Genomic DNA, 25,108 nt, shown 5'->3' on the forward strand with positions numbered 1-25,108 from the left:
TTGGGGGGGGGGGTGGGGGTTTTGTGTGGGGGGGTGTTGTGGGGGGGGGGGGGGGTGTGTGGGGGGGGGGGGGGGGGGGGGGTGGGGGGGGGGGTGGGGGGGGGGGGGGGGGGGGGGGGGGTGTGGGGGGGGGGGTGGGTTTTGGTTTTGTGGGGTTGGTGGGGGGTGGGTGGGTGTATGGGGTGTGGGTGGTGTTGAGTGTGTGGGGGGGTTTTGGGTGTTGGTGAATTGTGTTTGGGGGTGTGGGGGGGGGGGGGGGGTTTGGGTGGGGGTGGGGTGTATTTTGTTTTTTTTGTTGGTGGGGGGGGGGGGGTTTATGTGGGGGATTGGTGGGTTTGGATTTGGTTTGGGGGTGGGGTGGGAGGGGGTGGGGGGGGGGGTGTGGTTTTGTGTTTGTTTTTATGAGTTTGGTGTATGTGGGGGGGGGGTGGTGATGGGGGGGGTGGGTGGGGGGGGGGGGGGGGGGTGGGGTGGGGGGGGGGGGGGTGTGTGGGGGGGGTGGGGGGGGGGGGGGGGGGGGGGGGGGGGGGGGTGTGGGTGGTGGGGTGGGGGGGTGGGGGGGGGGGGGGGGGGGGGGGGGGGGGGGGGGGGGGGGGGGGGGGGGGGGGGGGTGGGGGGGGGGGGGGGGGGGGGGGGGGGTGGGGGGGGGGGGGGGGGGGGGGGGGGGGGGGTGTGGGGGGGATGGGGGGTGGGGGGGGGGGTGGGGGGTGGGGTTGGGTGGGGGGGTTGGGTTTTGGGGGGGGGGTTGTGGGGGTTGTTGGGGTGTGGGGGGGGGGGGGGGGGGGGGGGGGGGGGGGGGGTGGGGTGTTGTTGGGTTGGGGTTTTGTTGGGGGGTGTGGTGGTGTGGGTTGGGGGGTTGGGTGTTTATTTTGGGGGGTAGGGGGGAGTTGGGGTATTTTGTGGGGGGGGGGGGGGGGGGGTGGGTGGGGGGGGGGGGGGTTGTGTGGGTGGGGGGGGGGTGGGGGTGGGGGGGGGGGTTGGTGGGGGGGGTGGGGTTTGGGGGGTGGGTGGGGTTGTGTGGGTGGGGGGGGTGTGTGTTTGGGGGTTTGGTGGGTGGGGGGGGGGGGGGGGGGGTGGGTGGGGGGGGGGTGGGTGGGGGGGGGTGGGTGGGGTGGGGGTTGGGTGGGGGGGGTGTGTTGGGGGGGTGGGGGTTTTTGGGTGGGGGGGGTGTGTTTTGGGGGGGGGGGGGGTGGGGGGGGGGGGGGGGGTTTTTTTGGGGGGGTGTGGTGGGGGGGGTGGGGGGGGTTGGGGGGGTGGGGGGGGGGGGGGGGTGGGGGGGGGATGGGTATTGGTGGTTTGTTTGTTGGTGTGGGGGGGGGTGGTTTGGGGGTGTTTTGGTGGGGGTGTGTTGGGGTGGGGTGTATTTTTGGGTTTTTTGAAGGGGGGTTGGTGGTGGGGGATAGTTATGGTGTGTAGGGTGGGTTTTTTTGGTGTGTTATTTTTGTAGGAAAGGTGTTAATGTGGGTTGTAGTTTGGTTTGTGGTGGGATGTGGAGGGGAAAGGGGTGAATTGGGTAGTGGTAGGTGGATTTTGGGGGAAGTGTTGGGTGGATTTAGGGGGTGGGGGGGAAGGGTGGGGGATATTTGTGTGATGTGAAAGGAGGTTTTATTTATTGGGGGGGGGAAGTAAGAATTAATTTATATTTTAATGGGGAGTTTGGTGGGTGGTTTGTGGATGGTTTTAGGAAATTTGGGATTTGGGTATAGAATGTTATGGAGGGGTTTGGGGGGAGGTAAGGGTGGTTGGGGGTTAGGGTATGAAGGAATGAGAGGGTAGTAGGAGGAGGGTAGTTAGGTATTAGTTGTGTAGTAAGGGAGATGAAAAGAATTTGATTGGGATATGGGTAGGTGAGTAAAGGATGGTGGTTTATAATAGTTTTGTTGGGGTTTAGAAGATATAGATGAGGGGGAAGAGGTGTGAGTTATTGGTAATGGGGGATTGGGTGGGTTTGGGGGAAGTGGAGGGTATTGAGGGGGGGGGGGGATTTTTGTTTTGTATAGAGGGGGGGGGGTGAAAGGGGTAGGATTAAGGTTGGAATTTTGGTATGGTGGGGGAGGTGGGGGTGGAGGGGGTTAATAGGGGAGTGGTGAGGTGTAGTGATTGGGGTTGGGTGAATGGGGGGGTGTGGGGTTAGGGTTGGAGGGGGGGAATGAGAAGTGAGTATGGGAGTGTGGAATTGATTAATTGGGGTGTTGGTATGGGGTGAAAGGGTGGGTAGATGGGTGTTTGGTGGGGGGGTGGATGGTTTTTTGGTGGTGATTGGGAAGTGTATGGGATGAATTTAGGAGTAAGTAGGGGTGGAATAATAAAAATTGGTAAGGTAAATTGTAAGTTAATAACAAAGAAGGGTGATTGGAAGTTTTATAATGTGTTAATGGTAGGTGTGATTGGGATTTGTGGGGGTGTGGGGATTTTGGGGGGATAGAAGTGGAGGTTAGGGTAGTGTGTATGTAGGGGTTAGATGAAATTTGTTGTGGTTTGTATGTGTTTTTAAGGTGGTTAGATTTACATTGTAAGTTAGAAATATTTGTTTAGTGGAGATGGGGTGAGAATGTTGGGGGGGGGGTTTGGTTGGAATGGTGGGGAGAAAAGGGGTTTGGGGTTATATTGGGGGTTGGTTTGGTTAAGGATTAATAATGAGTGGTTGGGAGAGGGGGTGGAAGGTAAAGTTTTTGGGGAAATGGAATAGGGGGAGTGTTGTTTTGAGATGAGAAATGTGATATTTATGGGGGGGGTTTGTATAGAGGGGGTGGGGGATGTTTGATTGGTTGATGGAGGATTTGATAGGAAGATGGGATAATAATAGAAAGAATTTGGTAGTGATTGGTTGTTTGTATAGTTGTATTTGATATTATTGGGTATGAAGTGGTGGGAAAAAAAAGTGTTGGGGTGGAAAGGACACAGGAATAGGGTAGGGTAGAGATGGGGGATGATTAGTGGGGGTTTATTTATGAAAGATTGGTTGTTATAGATATTATGATTGAATGTTATTGTGCAATAGTTTTATGGGTGGTAATAGTAGTATAAGGTGCAAGGTGAGGGTTGGTTGGGTTGGAGTTTTTGGTGATTTAAAGGGGGGGGGTGGTTTTTGGGTGTTTGGGGTGTATGGGTTGGGTTTTTTGTAGGGATTAGGGTTTGGGGAGTTTTTTGTATGTAGTGGGGGTTTGGGTGGTTTATGTTAATAAATGTGGGTAATGTGAGGGGATGGGATGTTGTTTTGTTGGTTTAGGATAGGTTTTAAAGTTTGGGGGGAATGAGGTATGAGTGGAAAGTTGTTTATTGTTATATATTGGATGGATGGAAAAGGTTAAAATTTGTTGTTAATTGGTGGGGGTTGATGATTAGGGGGGTAGGGGTGTTGTATTTTGTGGGTTGTGGTATAGTGTGTTGAATTTGTTGATTATAGTTCCAAGTAGATCCAAACTTTGAGAACCTGTTTTGATTTTAATGTTCATTCAGTTTAATGTTAGGAACTCCCTCTGAAAGAAGGCTAGGATGGTGGCACCCTCAGCCAAGCATCCTCAAATCACCTCCACTCCAACTTCACACCCAAATAGTGACATTCTAAACAACTTGGTCATTGAGGATCCCAATTTTAAAAGTAATGTAATTTGAACAGATTTCATTTGTTATATTTCAAAAGAACTAATATTTTCTTTACATTATCACAGCAGGGAAAGTAGATACAATAGCATACTTACATAAAGCACACCGTATATTTGCAATCCTGACAACAGCATGATAATGATGGAAACCACAATCACAATAATATACAGATCAGTCACTGTCAGTAAGAGAAAAATATAAATTATTCCATACATACATATATACATATACCAAAGGCTTTTTCCCCCTTACAAGGGAGGTAGCCAGAAATTATTAGCTTTTGATATATATATATATATATATATATATATATATATATAAATATATATATATATATATATATATATATATATATATATATATATATATATATATATATATATATATATATATATACATATATATATATATATATATATATATATATATATATATATATATATATATATATATATATATAAATAAAAGACTGCATTGTTTCTTTTCCATCTTCCTCACTTTTAATTCTTATATTCATTATCTTACAGATTCCTTTTCCTATTTCTACCTCTTCCACCATAGTGATTGTTTTCACTACCATTGTCACACCATCTTCCATTTTCCCCCTTGTGTCCCTCCACCATGTTCTATTTTCCCTCACCCATTTGAACATTTTGGCAAAGCACATTATGTCTGGTTCTTTATTCTTTAGTCATTCATTTCTAATTTTGCTGATATCAGTCCATATATAGGCTGTTTCTAATCCTTTTATTTTTCTTTTATTTATTTTTTCTTTTATTTATTTTTTCTTTAGGAAGCACTTCATTTCCTGATATATCACTCTTTGCTAAAACTCTATCTTCTCCTGTTCATTCCTCATTTAGTTTTTCCCTTAGCTGCCTCTAACAATTTTATTCATTTCACTTTCTTCCTCTGTTGCATATCTTCTTACCTAATTTTTCTTGGTTTTGTTTATACTTGCTAGATTCCATGTCTTATCAATCAATTGATTCACTATGTTTTGTGAATTGTACATATCTGCCTAACCTGAATACCTTTATTTCTTCATATGTGCCTTCCTCATTGCCAAGTAGTGCTTGTACTCTTTCTTCTGTTTTCTGTCTTTCTTTTGTTTCTCACTCTTTTCTTGTTGGTAAATCTTCTTCATGCCATCCTTCCATTAAAATACATTTTCATTTGTTTTCCATTTCTCTTATCACGAGTTCTCTACTCTCAGATACCCTCATCATCTCTTTATCCACATATTCCTCTTCTTTTTGTTGTTCCATAATTTTTAATAACTATATTTGTTCTTCTTGTAATTTTAATTACCCTTTTTGCCCTTGTTTCATTTTTCTGATATTTTCTTCATTTCTTCATTCATGAGCCTTCTCATTGCTCTACTTCATGATGTTCTTCAACTTAATTTGTGTGTATCTACCTAATTTACTTAATTTGATTTATTCACCTAATTGTAGTGTACAAGAAAGGAGCAACGCTCATGTGGTCCTATCTTCACCTCTCCAATTGATCATATCTTGCCTCAAATTCATATACAGTTCCATCATGGTCTATATCCTTCCAAGTTGTTATACATCTTTATGGGAAACTGTATTTCTTCACATTCTTTACACATGTAGACTTTCTTATCTTAATTTATTCCCATTACATCTTAAATTCCTCCAGTCCCTAATCAAGAGATCTCTTCTGTCGTTGTAGTCTATCCCCTTTAGCAACCTGAATACTGTAATCATACCACCTCTTTCTCTTTGATCTTTCAAAGTTGTTAATCCTAGTGCATCTAGTCTCTGCTCATATTGTTTATCTGCCAGGGTGGGAACCAGTTTGGTTCATGCCCTTAATATTCTCTCAGTCTTGCTTATATCCTTCACTCTATGTGACATATATTTTAGTCATGGATGGATCAGGGTTTCTATGAGTTTTTTCCTCATCTCTATTAATCTTCTCCAGCAGTCCATGTGTCTTTCCCAAAATCCTACCGAAATGTCTGGTGACAGGTTGTCTATCATCAATGCTCCAATATATTTCTGCTCTTTAGCAATTGCAATGGTTTTGCTTCCCAAGAAATATTTTAGAGATGTGTATTTACCTAGATGTATTTTATAGGAAGGGGAACTATGCTCATGGTGTCCTGCCTTTGTATTTGCAGTGTCTAATTTGCTCTTAAATTTGTGTATGGTTTTTTGCACTCTGTATTGTTTCATTAGGAAAAGGTAAGGATGTATTTTGGGCTTTTATGGATCTGGTAGACAGGAAGGCACTATGGGAGGTTTTGCAGATATATGGGATAGGTGGAAAGCTGTGGAGAGCAGTCAAGAGTTTTTATGAGAGTAGTAGATTGTGTTAGGATTAGAAATGGAGAGAGTGAGTGGTTTGAGGTAAAGGTGGGACTTTGTCAGGGATGTGTTATGTTGCCCTGGCTGTTCGATTTATACATGGATGGGGTGGTGCAAGAGGTGAATGGAAAGGCAGTGGGTCAGGGACTGGAGGTGGTTAAAAAAAAAATGGAGAAAAGTGGGAGATATACCAGTTGTTGTTTACTGATGACACTGTGCTTGTAGCAGGATCAGAGGAGGCATTGAGGAAGTTAGTGACAGAGTTTGGGAAGGTGTGTGAAAGAAGGAAGTTGAAGATAAATGTGGGTAAAAGTAAGGTGATGAGATGTACAAGGGGAGAAAGTGGCAGCAGACTGGAAGTGAGTATTAAGGGAGAGAGTCCGGAGGAAGTGGCTAGTTTCCTTCCAGTCATATATTACCTTTTTTCTATTTCAATATATATCTCACGAACATACTGCCTATCTCTTCCCTTTTATTCTCATTTGTACCACATCTATACACATTAAAAGACCCAAACCTTTGGGTGCTGGTTGGAAAACTCCTAGACCCTCTTATGCCTTTACTTTTTTTTAGGAATGTTCCCTTTGGGGCTACAGGTAGCAGGATTCCAAGTTCTATCCTCGTCCCATTTTTTGTTGCCTTGTACGACAAGTGGGAAGAGTTGGTGGCAGTATTCCTTTCCCCCACCACAGGGTTAGGCAAAAAAAGGAAATGAATATTCAGAGAAATGGTACAGGACAGTAACAAGGGGTGGGGGGGGACAGCATAACAGATGGACAGTCGCATTATAATAAAAATGTTATAATTTCTCTATGAACAGAGACTTCCTCTATCATAGACAAAATTATGTGTGACTCTGGTCCATAGGGGTGCCCCATATAGACCCTAAAGTATCAACTGCATGCTACTTTGCCACAATAACGTACAGCCAATATCCCAGATGGGGTACTGTAGATACAGCAAAAAAAAAAGATAACACTTGTTAATAAAAACAAACAAGAAATTAATTTTGATCTTTTGTTTCCTATCATGAGCAATTTCAGAAACAAAGACCACAGTTTTCCTTTGCAGATTCTCTCCAAAAGTTGAAACCAGTGATGTTTTGCCTCTAGTAAGACCCTGAATAGTTTTGCCCTCCCCTTGTCTATTCAAATGGCAATTATTTTCATCTGGCATGTGTATGTGTGTGCACCTTGTGCTGAGGTATTGATTGCATAGTTATATGCAGTTATTACTATAGGGAAGAGGGTGGAGGGAAGTGGAGTGTGATAGGGATGGATTGGGTGGGAGTGGTTTTTTCTGTCTTTGTTTTTTGGCTACCTCCCTTATAAGGGGGAAAAAAGCCTTTGGTATATGTACAGGGTCTAACAGATAAATCCGTACAAACTTTGAAGAAGTTTTAAGCACTTAAAAAGTAACATATGGCAATTCTGATTGTTTCCAGATACTTCCATTTGTCTAATAATTTAGCCAGTTGTATACTAGCACCGGTGCAATAAACATTAAGCAATGGAACAAGCCAAACGTTCAGCCATATGCGAACTTCGTCGCGCGGGTCACACTCCTAGATAAGGATGCTAAAATACTCCAGACAAACTGTTTACGATGTTTGTAAACGTTTTGATGAGACCGGCGAAGACCAACAAGCTGCTCACAAGCCCAGAAGGGGCAGAATTCTAACACCTCGCTTTTTAGCTGGTCTCAAGAGAAGTGTCAATGCAAATCCAGCCTTACCATTATCGACATTGGCAAAGAAGAGAGGTGTCAGCACAATGACAATTCACAGAGCATTAAAGAAATTGGGATTAACCTCATTCTCACAAGGAAAAAGACATCTTTTGACACGAAAAATGAAAGAAATCCGCTTGACCAGGTGCCAAAAGCTGTTGAACTGGATGAAGTCGAATGGCTCAGTCATCAAGTTTTTTTTCCGACGAGAAGATTTTCACGGTTGATGCGACTTTCAATAAGCGGAATGATCGCTGGATAGCCTCCTCATCCTCAGAGGTTCAACACAAGACAACGACGAAGAAACCAGCAAGTGTCATGGTGCTCTGTGTGGTGTCAACTGAGGGGGACGTCTTCACTCACTTCTTCAACAACAAGGAGAAAGTCAATGCCGTTATCTATTGCAAAGTTCTAGAAGAGAAAATAATACCCTGGATGAAAGATAAGGCTAGTGGCAACCAGTTTGTCTTCCAACAAGACTCGGCTCCAGCCCACACAGCGAAGAGGACCACCAACCTTCTCGAAGGGTCAAATGTGCAGTTCTGGAACAAAGAGTTGTGGCCCTCAAATTCGCCAGACCTAAACCCTTTAGATTATTATTTTTGGGCACGAATTGAGGCCAAGGCATGTGACAAGCCACACAGAAGTATAACAACCCTGAAGACAGACATCAAGAAGGCTGTGGGTTCATTATCAAAGTCTGAGATCATCAACGCTGTATCCAAGTTTCATAAACGCGTTGAAAGCGTCATAACAGCTGAAGGTGGTTACATTGAATGAAATCATTGTTCTTATTGCCTTTTCTAAATATACTGAAAATTTCATAACTCTGTTTATTATAACCCGAGATATTAATCTTAAAACATGTGATAAGAAGTTGTACGGATTTATCTGTTAGACCCTGTATGTATGTACTTTAGGGATTGTAGTGGCACCATTATATGCAACAATTTTCCACCCACGGAATCATATTAAGCCACTTTTCAACTTTGACTACCCTGATTCTACTATTCATAACTCTCACCTTTTCCACACCTAGGACTTAATTCTTTTTACATACAGAAATACAAAGTTGCTGCCACAATATTTCCATATATATCATAAAAAGCAACTGCATATGGTTGGGCTAAGTGATGGAGATTCTTTTTCTGTATTTCTATCTTATAAGGAGTTAAGGCATGATTTGATTAGGCTGTAATTGCTGGAAGCCCTCCTTTTCCACCATCCTACTGTAAAGAGGAACCACATGTTTCCTTCCAGTCATATATTACCTTTTCTCTGTCTTTTTCAATATTTCTTGCAACCATTCATCTATGCTCCTCCTTCCTATCTCTAACAATTATTTCCATATGGCACATTTGCCTCGTTCAGCACTACCATTATATTGTTAACTTACCTCATTCATATTTCACTCTTTCCTGTATCTTTCCCCCCCTTCTACTCCTCCATCATTGTTTGTACTACATTTACACCCTCTTACTTTTCTTCTATTCTTAGGACTTTAAAGTGATCTTACCAACAGCTTCCAGTGACTTCTAATATCTCCTTAGTATAAGCTTCACAACTTTCAATGTGTCAACTGGGGAATCACTTTTGATTAAACCTTGCATGATGCAGTTCTGCTTTCAAATTCATCACCTACCAGTGATGTCTACTTGCCCTAAATTCTGAGCACCTCCTCAGCTTCTTACTTTTTATTTTCTTTTACTGTATCATGCTGTCATTACTTGCTCATTCTACACAGCAACTTTACACTCTTTTCTCACTCCTGTTATCTTCCTCATTTTATTTAGACTCAGAACATTTAATACAATATATCATGACTTACATGCAGGATCTGGTCCTTCACCCACAGACTTTGCTTCACTCTTCTTTAGAGTTACTGCAAAGTCAAAAGAATACAGCATTCCCAGTAGTGTGGATGTAAACAGCAACTGTAAAATTTTCAAAGCTCAAATATATATATATATATATATATATATATATATATATATATATATATATATATATATATATATATATATATATGTATATATGTATATGCCAAACAGATCCAGTAATAAAAAATAATTGAACATGGTCAATATTAGGAAAATACTATACATATGAATATCCTCATAAGGCACAGAAATACTTGATAGAGAGGACTTGCTAAACTGGGACTGGAGAAGCGAAAGAGGGCATGGAAAGAAAATAAAAAAACATAGCTACAGAAGAGATGTGAAGAAAAACAGTTTTCCACATAGAGTGGTAGACACTTGGAACAAACTGGACAAGGAAATAGTGTGCACAAAAACCATTCATGAGTTTAAAAGCAAACTAGACACTGCGAGATACAAAGGTGGGACACCACAAGCGTAGCTCCCCTTCCTGCAAAATACTACTAGGTAAATAAGATGTAGACTATCAAATTGTGGTGAATAAACTTGAGGTCAGTCCATATTATAAAAAGAGCTGTGTTTGTCTTCTGTCTGTTCCATCTATTCATTACACACTCTCTTGAGAGCCTCCAAATTGAAAGGATCATTACATATAGGTAGGTCATGAGAGAGAGAGAGAGAAGTAGGGAGTGGGTGCGATAGAGATTAACAGAAATATATATAAAATTGGAAAAAACTTCTTGTATGAATGAGTTTGGCTGATAGAGAGAGAGATTAGGAAGAAAATATATAATATAGAAAAATCATCTCACAAATTATATGATCTTTGATAGTTTTACTGACTAGATAGTGAGAGAGATAAATGAACAAGAAATATGAAAATGAATAAAGGCTTTCACAAACTGTATGGCCACATGGGACCTTGAGAGTTCGAGTGCTAATGAGAGAAAGAGAGAGAGAGAGAGAGAAATTACATACATACATATACCAAGGCTTTTTCCCCCTTCCAAGGGAGGTAGCCAAAAAGGGAAAGGCATAAAAACACTCCCACCCATTTCATCCCTAGATACACTCCACACCCCTCCCACCCTCCCTCTCATCTGAGCACCTCCTGGATGACGGGTCATCCCTGCACCCTGCCCACCGTCCTGGGTCAGAAGCAGTGTCGCAAGACATAGCACATCCACAGCAAGGCCGCTCCATTTAATCGGCGACCCCCCCTCTCCGTCCCCCCTTGCATATAAGGAGAGGACGGGGAGAAATCCCTTCGGGCTGCGTCAAAATTTACGCACACTACCCCCCCCCACCCCCCGCCCACTCCTTCTCATGCAATCACAACACCATCCATACACAACCACTCTCCACTCACCTCTGTCTTCCGTCCTCTCCCTTCCTTCCTCAACAGACATTCCCCTCTTCCCCAAAGCCCCCTTCACCCCATCCATCCACCTCATCCTAGGACGTCCCCTCATGTTCACTCCCTCCACATCTGCCTTCCACACCTCTTCCACTAGTCTTTCCCCACTCATTCTTTCCATGTGTCCAAACCATCCTAATATTCTTTCATCAACCCTATCTCCCAAATCCTTGATGAGAGAGAAATTAACAAGAAATATAAAAGTGGATAAAGGCTTTCATAAACTGTATGGCCACATGGGATCTTGATAAACTGGATGACTAATGAGAGAGATTATGAAGGAGAAAAAAGGAAAAGCCCCTCTTAATAACTGAGTGGCATCAGTCTCTCACCTAAGAATAAATAAATAGATAAATAATCATATAAGGTAAAACTTACCAGTTCACATGACGCCAGGAAAAGTGATCCTGTTCGCACAGAGCAGCAGCATAGGAAATGGTTTACTCTAGGGCAGGAGCACCTCATCTTTTCTCTTGTTTATTCAGCGTTTTCCTGCAATAAGGGATCAGTATTACAATATATTCAACCGTTTGTAGAATACTAGAGTGTAGTCTATTCTTTAAGAAAGGAAATAAAATTTACCAAGTGTTGATAGTTTCAAATTATTCAATAGTCATTGTTTAACACACATCTGGCAGCTGTGTTTGGGCCTTCCCAGAGATCTCTCTCTGTTGTATCAGTGTATTTACCTAGTTGTATTATATGGGAAGGGAGCTATGCTTGTGGTGACCCGTCTTTGTATCTCTCAGCATCAAGTTTTTTCTTAAAATCTTGAATAGTATTTGCACACACTGTTTCCCTGTCCAATTTGTTCCAAGTATCTATCACTCTGTGTGGGATGCTATTTTTTTTTCAGATCTCTTCTGTAATTATCTTTTTTTAGTTTCTTTTCATGTCCTCTTGTTTTTCTATTGTCCCATTTTAGTAAATCATTCTTATCCAAGATTTCCATTCCCTTCATAATTCTATAGATAATTAGTAGGTCTCCTCTTTCCCTTCTTTGTTCCAGAGTTGGTAATTCTAATTTGGACAGTCTTTGTTTATATGTCATTTTGGAAAGAGTTGGTGCCAGTTTTGTTGTTGCTCTTTGTATTCTTTCTATTTTTTTAATATTCTTTTTAGTACTGGGTGTCCATAGTGTTGCTGCATATTCGAGTTTTGGTCTTATTGGTGTAGTTAAATATTTTTTACCATTTCCTTGTCCAAATATGCAAAGTGTGTGATAATTCCCATGTCACCAGCTTGTGGTGAGGGAGGGGAGTCATCTCTGGTTGTCAGCTCTCTTCGTGTGAAAAGGTGAAGGAACTAAAGTTGATGGGGAAGAATCTTGGGCCTGGTCTGTAGACTGTCTGTTTCTCGGGACTAACACTTCCAGATGCAAGTGAGGATGTTGACAAGTTTTGAAGATGGTCAGATATTCACAGCTGCACAAAATAAAAAAATCTCAGAGCTGTTGTCTCAAATATAATTCATAAAAAAATATTGTGGTTTATTATATGCAATTTTACTTAGTCTAAGAGGAAATCCTGCATGCGAAACAGAATGCATGCCTTAATTGTAAGTACTGGGAATTTATATGTTTTATTTCATCACATATCAACTGAGAAACATTTAATTTCCTTGTAAATATATATTTCTAAAGATATATATTTACAAAGAACTTATTTTCAACATTAAGTTGTCAGGAACCAATAACAGTAACATGTTTCAATATTTGAATAAAACTCACTCTATACTCAGAGAAAATAGTCTTTTTTTTTCCTTTTTTGGCTCTTAAAATAAATATATCTTTTAAGGAATATATATTTTATTATATGGTAATTACGGTTTAATAATTCAAAGGATGTCTGAGAACTTGTTAGTGTTCTCAGAGTAGTGGTCTGAAATTAGGTTGAACTTGAAGGCTTCTGAAGTGAAGACGTAAAAAAGTCCCTTGCTGACTGGTTTTAAGAGTGGTCTGCCAGGAACCAGAGCTCTGGGAGATCTGACATTCAGACCCGATGACAGTGGCCGTATTCGGCGGGACTCTTACGTGTTCGGAAAAAGCTCGAAGCCACGGGTTAACTTTTACTTTAACTAATTTCTCAAAGTTCCTGAGTTATCAAACCAAAATTACTTCATAGATTTAATAAGTAAAAGGGAGGGGAGTTTAATCGTATCTTATTTAAAGTTACAATAGGCATGATTCGAAGTTTCAGGGTAGGCTCCTGAATCGAAAGAAAATAACATCTTGAGGGAAAGTTCCTTAACTGAGGTAAGCACTAATATTCCCAACAATAATTACCACAACCTGCCCGACAACAAAAAGAAAGTGTTTAATAAATGCAACACTTTTGAGGAAAATTTACAATAACCTTTTAAGTGCTAGAGACCTTACTAGGTCTCTAGAGGCTAGCGCATTCTTACGAGAAGGTCTCATAGAGGAAAGTTCTGGAGCGACACAGTCGTTTTCCAAAGAAATAACCTCCTCCAAGTTAGAGGCCTCTTCAAAAGGCTCCAACTCGCTAGCCTGCAAAATAGGATCCCTAGGGGATTCATCTTCATGATGGGAATGTAACTCAGCATGGAGCTCTAGAGGGATTAAAAGTCTAACATTGACTTTGATAGAATTTCCATCGGGCTTAATGACAGAGACTGTACGTATCACATGGTCTTGGTCAGGAAAGGTCTCAACAACACTAACTAAGGACCAGAAAGGTCTGGTCTTAAAAGGCAGTTTCAAAAAAGTAGTGTCACCTTTTTCCCAGCTTCTAGAACTGGGGTACGCAGCTCTATCCCTTTCCCTTAAGCTGACCAAGTACTCTGTCAACCATCATTTCTTAAACTTTTCATAGAAATAATCCTACAGTCCATGACTAAGTTGAGAGGTCTTCTCCTGATTCCCATTCAGGCACTTGTTCCAAATCGCCAAACATCAAGGAAGGAATGGTCCTTCCAATAAGGAAATGATTTGGGGTAATGACATCTACCTCATTTTCACAGGAACGATATGTAAGTGGTCTATTGTTAAAAAAAATTTGAACATTGGATAAAAGAGTGGTAATCTCAGCCAGGGAAGGAACAGACCTACCCAATACCTTATAGAGACATTGTTTCACTGTATGAATTAACCTTTCTCAAGTGGCACCATACCATGCAGCCTAAACAGGGATGGTTCTATGGTGAACACAGGAAGTTTTAAACTCTTCAAATTCAGAAGATGACAAAAGTTGTTCAATAACACTTCCCGCTTGTATGAAGGATTTAGCATTATCAGAATAAACAGCTGAAGGAATTCCATATCTGTTAGCAAACCTAATGAAAGCCAAAATGAACTCAGGAGTGGACATAGAATCCACAACTTCCAAATGGACAGCTCTAGTATTGAAACAAGTAAATATCAAAATATAAGCTTTTACCTTATCTCCATTCCTGTCTCTGACCCATAAATGCCCCATGTAATCCACACCAGTATGGGCAAAGGGCACACTTAGATTCACTCTAGAGGCAGGTAAAGAGGAAGGAGAAGGATAATTAACTGCACGGGAATTGTATTTCTTACAAACTATACAACCCTTCAAAATGTTTAAAACAGCTTGTCTGGCTTTAAAGATCCAGAATCCATGCATGTGAAGGAAATTAAGTGTAGCTTGCAGTCCCATGTGCATAACTTGGCAATGAGCAAAGAATATCAAAAGTTTAGTCAAGTGATGAGATTTTGACAAAAAAAGGGGATTCACAACCTCATATTTGAGGTCAATGTTCTTGTCAATTCTGCCCTTGGACCTTATCAAACCATTCTTGTCCAAGAACAAGTTCATTTGACTTACTAAAGGAGGTATGTCATTGGTATTGGAGTTCTGTAAATAAGTCAATTCAGCAGGGAAGGAATCCCTTTGCATTATTCCCATCAAATAATTAGAAGCTGCCTTAACTGGGTCAGCATTAGACTTCTTAAACAAAAAGACAGCCTTAAAAATCAAAGAAGTGTGATGCAAAAGTTTGCTGTAAGAAGAAAACCTTTTAACATCAATTAGAGGAGGAGTGTCAACTTGGACAACAGCCGCATTGACAATGTCTCCCTTGATGCTGGAGGGAATACATCCCAAGTGACCCTTCGGCCAAGTATGAGGTGGCAATAACAACCATTCTGGTCCATAAACCCACCAATTGAATTTTTCCTTGAACACCTTAGCACTGCAAGGTTTAGTTAGGAAATCAGCCATATTATGTTCAGAAGGAACATAAGTAAAAGAAATAGGAGTATACTTGGCCTTGAAAATTTCCAAAAGATTGGAAATTTCCTTCAATCTATTATTAACAAATATATTCTTCCTTGGAGCCTTGTTGGTCAGGATCCAAGAAAGGGCAACTTGACTATCAACAAGGAGTACCACAGATTCAACCAGTGGGGCAGACACCAGTCCTTCCTCAAAAATAGTTTTGAGGCATCTTATTGATAGTAAAGCTGCCATAAGTTCCAAAGAAGGTAATGTTCTTTGTTTAATAGGAGCCACCTTGACCTTGGCAAATAGAAGAGAGCCATTAGACTCCCTTAACTCTCTTCTTTCTTGCCCTACATAGATGGCACAGCCATAGGCTTCCTTAGAAACATCAGCAAAAACAAATAATTTAATGGGAGATTCAGAACAGAAAGTTTTCCTTAGGACAAGTCATTAACCTCCCTAAAGTTTTCACATAACTTTTTCCATCTTGCAAGCAACTCACTATCCAATTTCCAATCCCAATCCACCATTTTTTGGCACATCTCTCTAATGAGAACTTTTCCTTGTAAAAACACAGGAGAAAAAAGACCTAATGGATCAAATATAGAAGCCAAAGAAGACGAAACTTGCGTTTTGGTCGAGGCATCTTTGTTAAGGTATCATAATTCTTATTATGTATGTATCCCAACATCTTTACCTCTTCTTTATTGCAAATGACTTCTTGTTCAAGAAGTCGAAGAACAGAAGTCTGGTTGCATGTCCACTCCCTGAGAGGTAAACCTCCATTGAGCATGATCTCATTAATCCTCTCGACCATAGCAGGGAGGGAACGAAATTCATTAGTAGTGTAGACCAGATTATCTACATAGAATTTATCTTTAATTAAGGAGGCAGTTAGAGTGTCAGGCTGCATGGAAAGATGATGTTGTATAATGAAGTTCAGTATGAAGGGAGAGCAGATGAAACCAAAAATGATAGCATTATATCTGTAAGGAATATATTGGTTGTTAATCCCCCTAAAGAAACAGAACCTATTACGATCACCCTCATCCTTCAAACAGATCTGCAAGAAGGCTTTTATAATATCAGCCAAAATGACATAATTGTTGGTTCTGACGTACAACGAAAGAGAGAGGTTATTCATCAAATTAGCTCCCGGGAATGCAGCTTCATTTAAGGAATGAGCTTTTCCTATTTTAAGAGAGCAATTGAAAATAGGTCTTATTTTTGAGGTGGCAAGTTCATCATTCTTGAGCACATGTCTATGGGGTATAAAAATTTGGCCAGGGACTCTTAGTAACTGGTTCAATAATACCCAAGGCCTCTTGCTGGTCAAACACAGCTTCATATTCTTCCCTAAGGCCCCTTTGCTCAAGCTTGTCATAGACCCTTTGTGCCACTGCCAATGCAATCTTTAGATTTGAGGGAACAAGGTCCACCAAATCCTTTTTCCACAGGATCTTCACATAATAGTGTCCATCTTTGAAGGAAATGGACTGTTTAAATTGATCAACTTCCAAAGCATCAATATCAGGGGTTTGTTCTTTTTTAAAGCCAATGGATTCTAGAAAATACAAATTATCAAAACCATATTCTGCATAAGAGTTAACAAAGACTTCCTGCAAAGGATCAAATTGTAAACTTACACGTTGTAGACAGAAATTAATAATTATTAACTTATCCTTGCCTAACCTTTTGGGAGGAAAGTATTTAACAGTCCTTTTAGACTGAGTAAAGGAAGTTTCCTTCTCAGATTTCTTTAGAGAAATTCCATTGGCCTTGAAAGAAGAATTATAAAAAATAAGAGAATCTCCATAGTTCTCAATACAATTTAACGAATCAACTCTAAGATCAGATTCGGGATTTATCCTTAAAGGTTTCTCCTTATATTTGAAGTTATCAAAATTTAGTACTTCATTACAGGGCATTTCAGAAACCCCTTTTATCATTCTCTTTAAGTAGAAAGGTTTCTCACTAGGAGGGATATATTGAACCCCGGTCCCGTAAGAAATGAAACCATCAGCAAGTTTAATAACCTTGCAAGATGGGTTACCACATAAGGGGGCACTCTCTAATGAAAGTAGTTGAAAGTTTTGAAGAATGTAATTTCCAATGATGCCTAAAACTTTCAATTGATCTCCCTTCAACTTGGGAAAACTAGGGGAAACATAAAATTCATGATTGTTCTTACTTTGGAGTATAGAGGATAATGAAGGAATTTGTAAGGACAAGTTGAATCCTTCTATTGCAAAAAACAAACTAAACAGATTCATCCAGGAGGGGAGTTTTAAGTTTGCAGTGTAATTAAAACCTCTTTTATTCATTAGAGGTAACCAAATGAAGAAACCAACCTTTCCATAGGAGGACTTAAACAAGGTCCAACTGTCCTCCACCAATTCCTTGTTAATGATAGAAAACTGGGCTCCAGTGTCTAATAAAAAGAGACATTGGGCAGTTCTCTTGCCTCTGCTAACAGGAATGGAAACCAAAGGAACAATTGAATCAGTGGTAACTTATTAGCCAAAGGACACATGGCTCCATGATGCTCGGGTTTGTTACACACAAAACATTTACGGTATAAGGCAGAGCAGCCTTTAACCCGGGGCATTCCATAGAGCCATGTCCATGATTCAAACATCTGTTACAGAGTCCAAATTGAACTGCTCTATCCTGTGTTCAAGGGAGATATAGGAAGAACATTTTGAACTTCCATGGTCACAAGCGGGGCAAAATCTACATCTGTAAATAGACTTATTAATGGAATCTGGATTGACCTCAAAGGAGTGACTAACTCCCTTGCTAGAATCAACTGGTTTTTTCAAGGAATTTTCCTTGAAGGCAAGGGAGCTGGTAGTATCACTTCATGTGGGTTTGACATTGAGGTCATCAGATCCCATTTTAAGTCTAACTAAAACTGATTGATAAACTTTTTTAAGCTGATTAATATTGGGGTAATATGAATCAACCACCCGAGACAATTCAATCAAGAAAAATTTAGGTAATTTATTTGAAATTAATTTACCGATCAAAAGGAGGCCCTCACTTCCAGCCTTAGTAAAGTCAACTCCAATCCCCTTAAGGTCTTGTAGTTTGGAGTCTACAGACCTAATGTAACTTTCTAGGTCCTTCAACTTGGAAACCTCAGGTACATTAATAATAGAAATCAACATCTTGTCCAAGATCTCTTCCTTATTAAAAAACAACTCATCAAGAAGAAGGAATCCAGTGTCATAGTTCGAATCATCCATTTGTAAATTCTCCACTAAGTGAAAAGCCTCCCCTCTGAGATATCCCTTTAAATAAATTAATTTCTGACTATTAGTCAGATTGGGGATACCAGCAATGGCATTCAGAAAACCCTTTTTAAAATTGAAATAGGCAAAGGGATTGTGTGAATTGTTCTCAAAGTGTTGAAGAACAATAGGAGGGAGAGGAAGTTTTACAGAATTAAGTTCAGAGGACTTGCAAGATTCACCTTTGGAGTCAAGAACTTTAATTCTTGTCTCTGTTCTTTAAAAGGAGACAATTCTAGAAGGGTGGACAGGAGGTAAACCCTGGATTTTTCCATATCCTCGTCCCTTTCTTCTTCAGGGAGTAACAAGTACACATCTTCGCCAAATTTTTGGATTTCCGAGAGGAAACATTCTAATTGTGACACCATGGTGTCAAGGACGGTAAGAGAAAGTGAGTCAAGTTGTGAATTTTTTAGAGCCTTTAAGTCTTTTGAGATAAGACCCTTTTTATGGGCTCGTTGTCTTCGGATCTTTTTTTAAGTCCTCAGACTCAGAAAATGACCTTTCGTCGCTAGCCATTTTGAAACTACAACCCAAAGACTTATTCCCAAATCAAGAGAGTACGACTGTCATAGCGAAAACTGTCTTATAGACCAACTAATACGACTGATCTTGGAGGAATTTCATGAAGATAATATATAGATACATTTTTTAAACTGAAAAGAACAGACTAAGCAAGGAAAATCACGATTTTAAACAATAGAGGCCACCAAGTTCAATGGAACAATTCGATAAACTTCGAAAGAATGTGGGTATAATAGCGCCCCCTCAGTGCTGGTTGTTTCCATCAAAGAGTTAAGGTCCTCAAACGAGGAAATGACCAAAATCCGAACAAACTTGGTACAAAAGAACAACAGGAAACCGGCCTTCATAACCACCTATCATAACTTTAAATAATAATGCTAGATTGCAGTCGTGGGCGTTGCGATAAGTAAAGCGATAATATCGCTTTAACCGAAAATTTATCGCTCATCGTTTATCGCAAGATCTAAGAATATAAGGTCTAACCACTTCCGACCGAATTTCGAGGGAGTTGGCGCAGCGGGCCCGTGAACGTCACCTGGCTGTTCAAAGTGGGGTTAGCGGGTCCTATAGCTGTCAGTTGAAGCTGGTCCGTCGTCCAAAAATGACGTCGCCTTCGCTCGCACTGCTCCACGCAATTAGTTATATTCTGACAAATATTATATAAAATATATATATAAATATATATAAAATATTATAGTTCCTGTCTATATATATGAATATATAATATATATGATATATAATATATATATATATAAAATATTATAGTTCCTGTCTTCCTTGGCGTTTCACAGTTTTCTTCAGTGTATCACAAAGAGAAAATGGACTCAGCCAAATGACCTCAGAAGCTGCGCAGAAGAATGTAAACGGTCTGACCTGTATATTTAGACCTTGGTTTATCGTAAGACCGGAAAAATTATCGCTTTCAAATTTCCCGCGATAAATCCAGCGATAAAGTAGAAGACGAAAAACCGTTACGGCGGGAGGTTACAGGCTCATTGTTACGCGGCAAACAGATGCGGCCAGGCGCTTGGCAGACCGCGCTTCTGTTGTCAGTTTCTTTGAATAGCCCCCCAACTGGATGCATCTGATCTCAGCTCTGTGTTGCATTGTGCTACCAGCGATCCAAAGCTTCTTTGTGTGTTATAACTTATATATACATAATTCTTAATGTATATTGCTATCTTAACTAAATATCTAATTAATATATATTAGTTTTATATATTTTTTGCGTTTTGAGGTGCGCCTCGCGCGTGCCTCCCATTCGTACGAACGTCGCGTGATTTTGCGCTTTAACTTTTCCTTTTCAGGAAATCGTTTAGGTTTTTGCGTTTTACATTGCGTTATTAATTAGTGTCGCGGGGGGCGCGCTTCAGTGTTCGAGAATAGTGAATTTAGTGATTAGTGAGTGTCAAGATGTCAGGCAAGAGGACAGTGGAGGAGTTATTCCGCGTGGAGGCCAGCAGCAGTGATGTGACTCAGGAAAGGGAGCGGAACATTTCCGGGAGTTCGGGATCTGTGGACATTCCCACCATCTCCCGCTCTGGGCAGTGAGCCAGAGGACAGCCGCCCTGGCAGCCAGGCCAGTGACCAGGGAGACGTTGTGATTGCGGGTGGCTGCAGTATTTCGAGCCAGGAGCTGCAGATCATCAAAGACAAGATGGCCGCTCTGACAAACTATTACAAGTTGTCCCACGTGATCAGCACAGCACAGCTGGGGACGTCCTGAGGCCAAAGAGGGCGTGCCTCAGTGAGGACAACTTTAAGCACCTGGTGTTTCTGAAGGGAAACCTCCACCTCCTCAAGCAGAAGTTCAAGGTGCCAAGGGGGGTGGATGAGGAGGATGAGGAGATGTTTTAAATTGTTGTATTTGTGTTTGTGATGTTGTGCTGTGATAGTTTTGTTAATTTGTCTTCATTAAATGTTGTTATAAAGTAATAAAATGTTAATTTCGGGTCCTTTAGTCTTTCATTATGTAATATTTGGTGTTTTAAGTGTTGAATAGAGGTTTTTAAATGCATAAGTAGCAAAAATAGAGTATTTTTGGATTTATCGCTTATCGCTTTAAGGTATCTTGGAAATTTATAGCTTTATCGTTATAGGAATTAGCGGAAAATTTTATCGCTTTATCGTTATCGCTTTATCGCAAACTTTATCGCTGCCCACCACTGCTAGATTGTAGCTTACGACATAAGGGGGAATTAAGTTAGAGTTGAAATCGACTGCAAAAGAAAATTAAGTTAAATTCATATATTAAATATTAAATTCTCAAATTAGAGAAAATTGACTCAAAGTTTTAGAGGATTAAACCATAGTCTGAGAAAATTAAACCTATGGTAAATACAGTTTAATAATTCAAAGGGTGTCTGAGAACTTACTTGGTAGCGTTCTCAGACTAGTGGTGTGAAATTAGGTTGAACTTGAAGGCTTCTGAAGTGAAGACGTAAAAAAGTCCCTTGCCGAAAGGATTTCTCCCCGTCTTCAATTTTACTACATGAGAGAACGGAGAGGGGATGGGGGTTCGTCGATTAAATGAAGCGGTCTTGCTGTGGAAGTGCTGTGTCTTGCTGCATTGCTTCTGGCCCAGGGGGATGGGCGAGATGCAGGGAAGACCCGTCATCCAGGAGTCAAGAAAAGAGGAAGGGAGCCAGGAGTGTTGAATGGGGGTGGAATGGGTGGGAATGATATTATGCCTTTTGACTTAGGCTACCTCCCTTGTAAGGGCGAAAAAGTCCTTGGTATATGTATGCACATATTGTGTCAAACATTATTATTTGTAAGAACTTACTATGATTAACATGTTCTGTACTTAGCTCTATATATCATCTTTTTTTTTTCTTTACATAATGAGATGTCAATGATTATTCTTTTAAGTATTATGATAAAACATGTTCTGTTCTTAGTTATATTACTTGTTTTAATGTATCTAGATTTTTTTAAGAGGACCACAATGGAAATAAGTTTAATACACTCTTTTGTGTCATCCTCGAGATTCAAATTGTATTAATTGTATTTTCATATATGTGTATCCTAATGGGGAATATATATAGTATTACCTTGCATCTAGCTTTTCAATCTCAGCCCCAATAGTTCATAATTATGTTAGATCCCAGATTTTGATAGTGAAGATGTTTTACTTTTATATATTCTTATTAATTCACTTATTTATTGATCTGTTTATTCTCTTATTTTTTCATTCATCTATTATCAAATTTTAAAGTGACCTCATTCTGGACCGAGATAACTTCCGTGTCGACCTTCATGATTATCATTCTTCGTAGCGATTCCAATTGAATTATACAGTATTTCTCATTTTGTGCATATTGGCCTAAGGTTTGATATTTCAAAATCACTTTGGGTCAAACTGCATTTTCCGTTATTGCCATACATTGTGACTGAGAAGGGTAAAGGTGACATTAGTCGTGATTTGAAATGAATATTTGATTTCATTGTTACAATTGTTTTGTAACACCTGTCAGCACTTATTGTGATAAATTATGTAGGTCATTACAGGCATAGGATCAGTGGCGGATCCAGGAATAAAATTTGGGGGGTGGAGGAGCCACTAGATTATTTAATTTTTATGAAAATGGCAGTTGCCGACAAGACTCGAAATAAACACCATGCGTGGACAGAACCTTTATTTGTATGACGTTTCATTTGTTACATTTTTTTCAAGTACATAGTTGCAATACACATGACTGAGATGAAACAAGAGGAATGGGGGGAACGGGAAAAGGGTGAGGGAGGAAGGTAGGGGAGTTGAATACTAGGAAAGTCTGAGGAGGAGGCTGGCCCGATTGTCTGAGTGACGGACATTGGCTCACAATCGAGAAAAAGGGGGAAGAAAAATAGGAACATAACCGTGAGAACCACTTGATGCTCTGGAAAAATGCAGAGCTTCTGATAGTGAGCCTGACAAGATCCGCAGAAAGTGTTTGGAAGCAGCAATCACACAAGGAACCAACACAATTGAACAGAATAAGGGCATGTTCAATATCTCACCCCACATAATTCCTTTAATACCCATTGCCAGCAAAATTTTAAGCCATCCTTAAGTGAGCAGGTGCTTGATGTTGAAGCCAGTAATAACGGTATCATTCTGGAACCGGTGCTGTAACTCACTCAAGACCTGATCAAGAAATGGTATGTATACAGATCAGCGGTAATACTCTTCTGCTGCTTGGAAAGGAGCATTTTCACGTTGCGTCTGCCGTTTGCAAACTTGGGGCACGGGAATGGTGTTGTGCGTTGAGCCGATCTCGTGTAGTAGCTCCTCTGCCTTCGTGAAGATGTCGTGAAATCTAGTGTTGGCATCTTCCCTGACTCTGGCAAGATGCGTCACTACTTCCCTGATCGTAGTATATGCGGACACGAGATCCACTATAGGAGATTGCAGGGTTTGGCTTGGTTCCACAGTGTGAACCAACACAGACTCAGCGACGGCAAGACCAATCAGAAAGCGTGGCTCTTGGATGGCGATCAGCAGTAGTCCCACTTTCGCATCCGAATTGCTCTTATCTTCAAGGAAGATGGCTACAACTGGTAGCAGTTCGATGAAAACAACGGAATCGTGTCACTCAATCATCTAGTAGCGCAGAGGCCGACCAACTTCTGCCGCTTCGAGGATGTGCGGTGTTTCACCAGCTGAGGAAACCTCATAGAACGCATGTTTAAGGAACTAATATAGTTGTAAACCTCGTTGAGGGTCTGGAGAACGAGTTTGACTTACTTTGTTTCACAAGCCTTTGTTAACGCTAGGTTCAGCCGATGGTTGCAGCAGTAGATCACCTCTGCGAGTGGATATTCTCACAGTATAACTGCTGCACACCCGCGAAACTTCCCCATCATGGCACTGGCTCCATCAAAACAGAGACCGCGACAGCTGTTCATGTCGAGACCGACACTATCTACTGTGCTGAGAAGATGAACCAGTCCTACTCCAGTCAAGTCTTCGGCATGCACGAAACCCAGAAATTCTTCCCACAATTGGTCGTTGCTGAAGTGACGGATACAGATGGTGACTTGTTCTTTCTTCGCAATAGTGGTGGGCAGCTACCGGTGAAATTACCGGTTTTATCGGCAACAAACTTAATGATAGCTTACCGACAAAAATTCTGCTACCGGTAAAGCTTCGTTAACCGGTAAAGCTTCGTTAACCGATAACTCGATAAGCTATACCATAACACTCAGAGAGCGGTAACTTCGGTAAGCACGTCTCGGCTTGGTGGTACTGAGTGACGGTGGTGACAGGCCCAGTGGCCCGCTAATTTTACCGGTTAAACTTTTATCATGCAAGTATGTACCGCTAAGGTCTTGGTAAGTTTTTATCATTAAAACCGTTTTTTTCGGCACTCTTTTTAATTTCTCAATAGAATTAATGTTATTTCTGTGATCAGCATACGAAACTGTATTGTAAAAGTTTCATAAAAAAAATTCCGCGTCGCCAAACGAAGACCCATATATGTGTATGTATATATATATATATATATATATATACATATATATATATATATATATATATATATATATATATGCAAAGTAGACCACTTGGAAAAAAGAAACTAACGAAGCAGAGCGCTTTCGTATATTACATCTTCAGTGCAACAAGTACATAGTGATAGGAATACATAGACAATATATACATGATACAAAGGAACAAGGACAGTTTGAATAAGCGTAGCGACCAATTACCCCCTGGAGAGCGGAAGGTCATTGTCAATTATCTTACGATGGTCGGGCGACATCAGGTCACAGTCGCCAAGGGTCACTGTTTCTACTAATTATATAGGGCGACATTAAGTCAATTCGTTGGATTACATTTTACCTGATATTATCTTACTAATTTCTTGACAAATGAAATTATCAAGTTTGTACAAGCCTTTATGTAGGTTGGTATTTTGATTACTGGTGGTATGAATCAAACTGCACTCTATTAAATTTCTTGCTATTATGTTGTTGGTATAATAGATTGCCTGGGCATTACCCCAATCAACTGGATGATTATTTAATTCAATATGCTTGAATATACCACTAGAATGATTGCCATCCCTAACATTTTTCTTGTGTTGTTCAATTCTAATGTTTAAGGGTTTGGCAGTTTGACCTATGTAAAATTGAT

At 40.6% G+C, this 25,108-nt stretch overlaps 1 protein-coding gene across 1 annotated transcript in view; it reads right to left on the reverse strand.

Moving 5' to 3' along the window:
• Window positions 1-3,466: 3,466 nt before the first annotated feature.
• LOC143024749 (uncharacterized) overlaps window positions 3,467-25,108 on the reverse strand; it is a 38,692-nt gene continuing 17,050 nt past the window's right edge. Inside the window, exons 2-4 of the mRNA XM_076183857.1 lie at window positions 11,346-11,459; window positions 9,499-9,604; window positions 3,467-3,784 (exon numbers count right to left, since the gene is read on the reverse strand). Coding sequence (XP_076039972.1) covers window positions 3,666-3,784; window positions 9,499-9,604; window positions 11,346-11,432 — 312 coding nt within the window. The 5' untranslated portion in view covers window positions 11,433-11,459 and the 3' untranslated portion in view covers window positions 3,467-3,665. The remainder of the gene's footprint in view (window positions 3,785-9,498; window positions 9,605-11,345; window positions 11,460-25,108) is intronic.

This window comes from Oratosquilla oratoria, chromosome 4, assembly GCF_046742065.1.
Source record: "Oratosquilla oratoria isolate Oo_2021 chromosome 4, ASM4674206v1, whole genome shotgun sequence".
In the NCBI taxonomy this organism is placed as follows: domain Eukaryota; kingdom Metazoa; phylum Arthropoda; class Malacostraca; order Stomatopoda; family Squillidae; genus Oratosquilla; species Oratosquilla oratoria.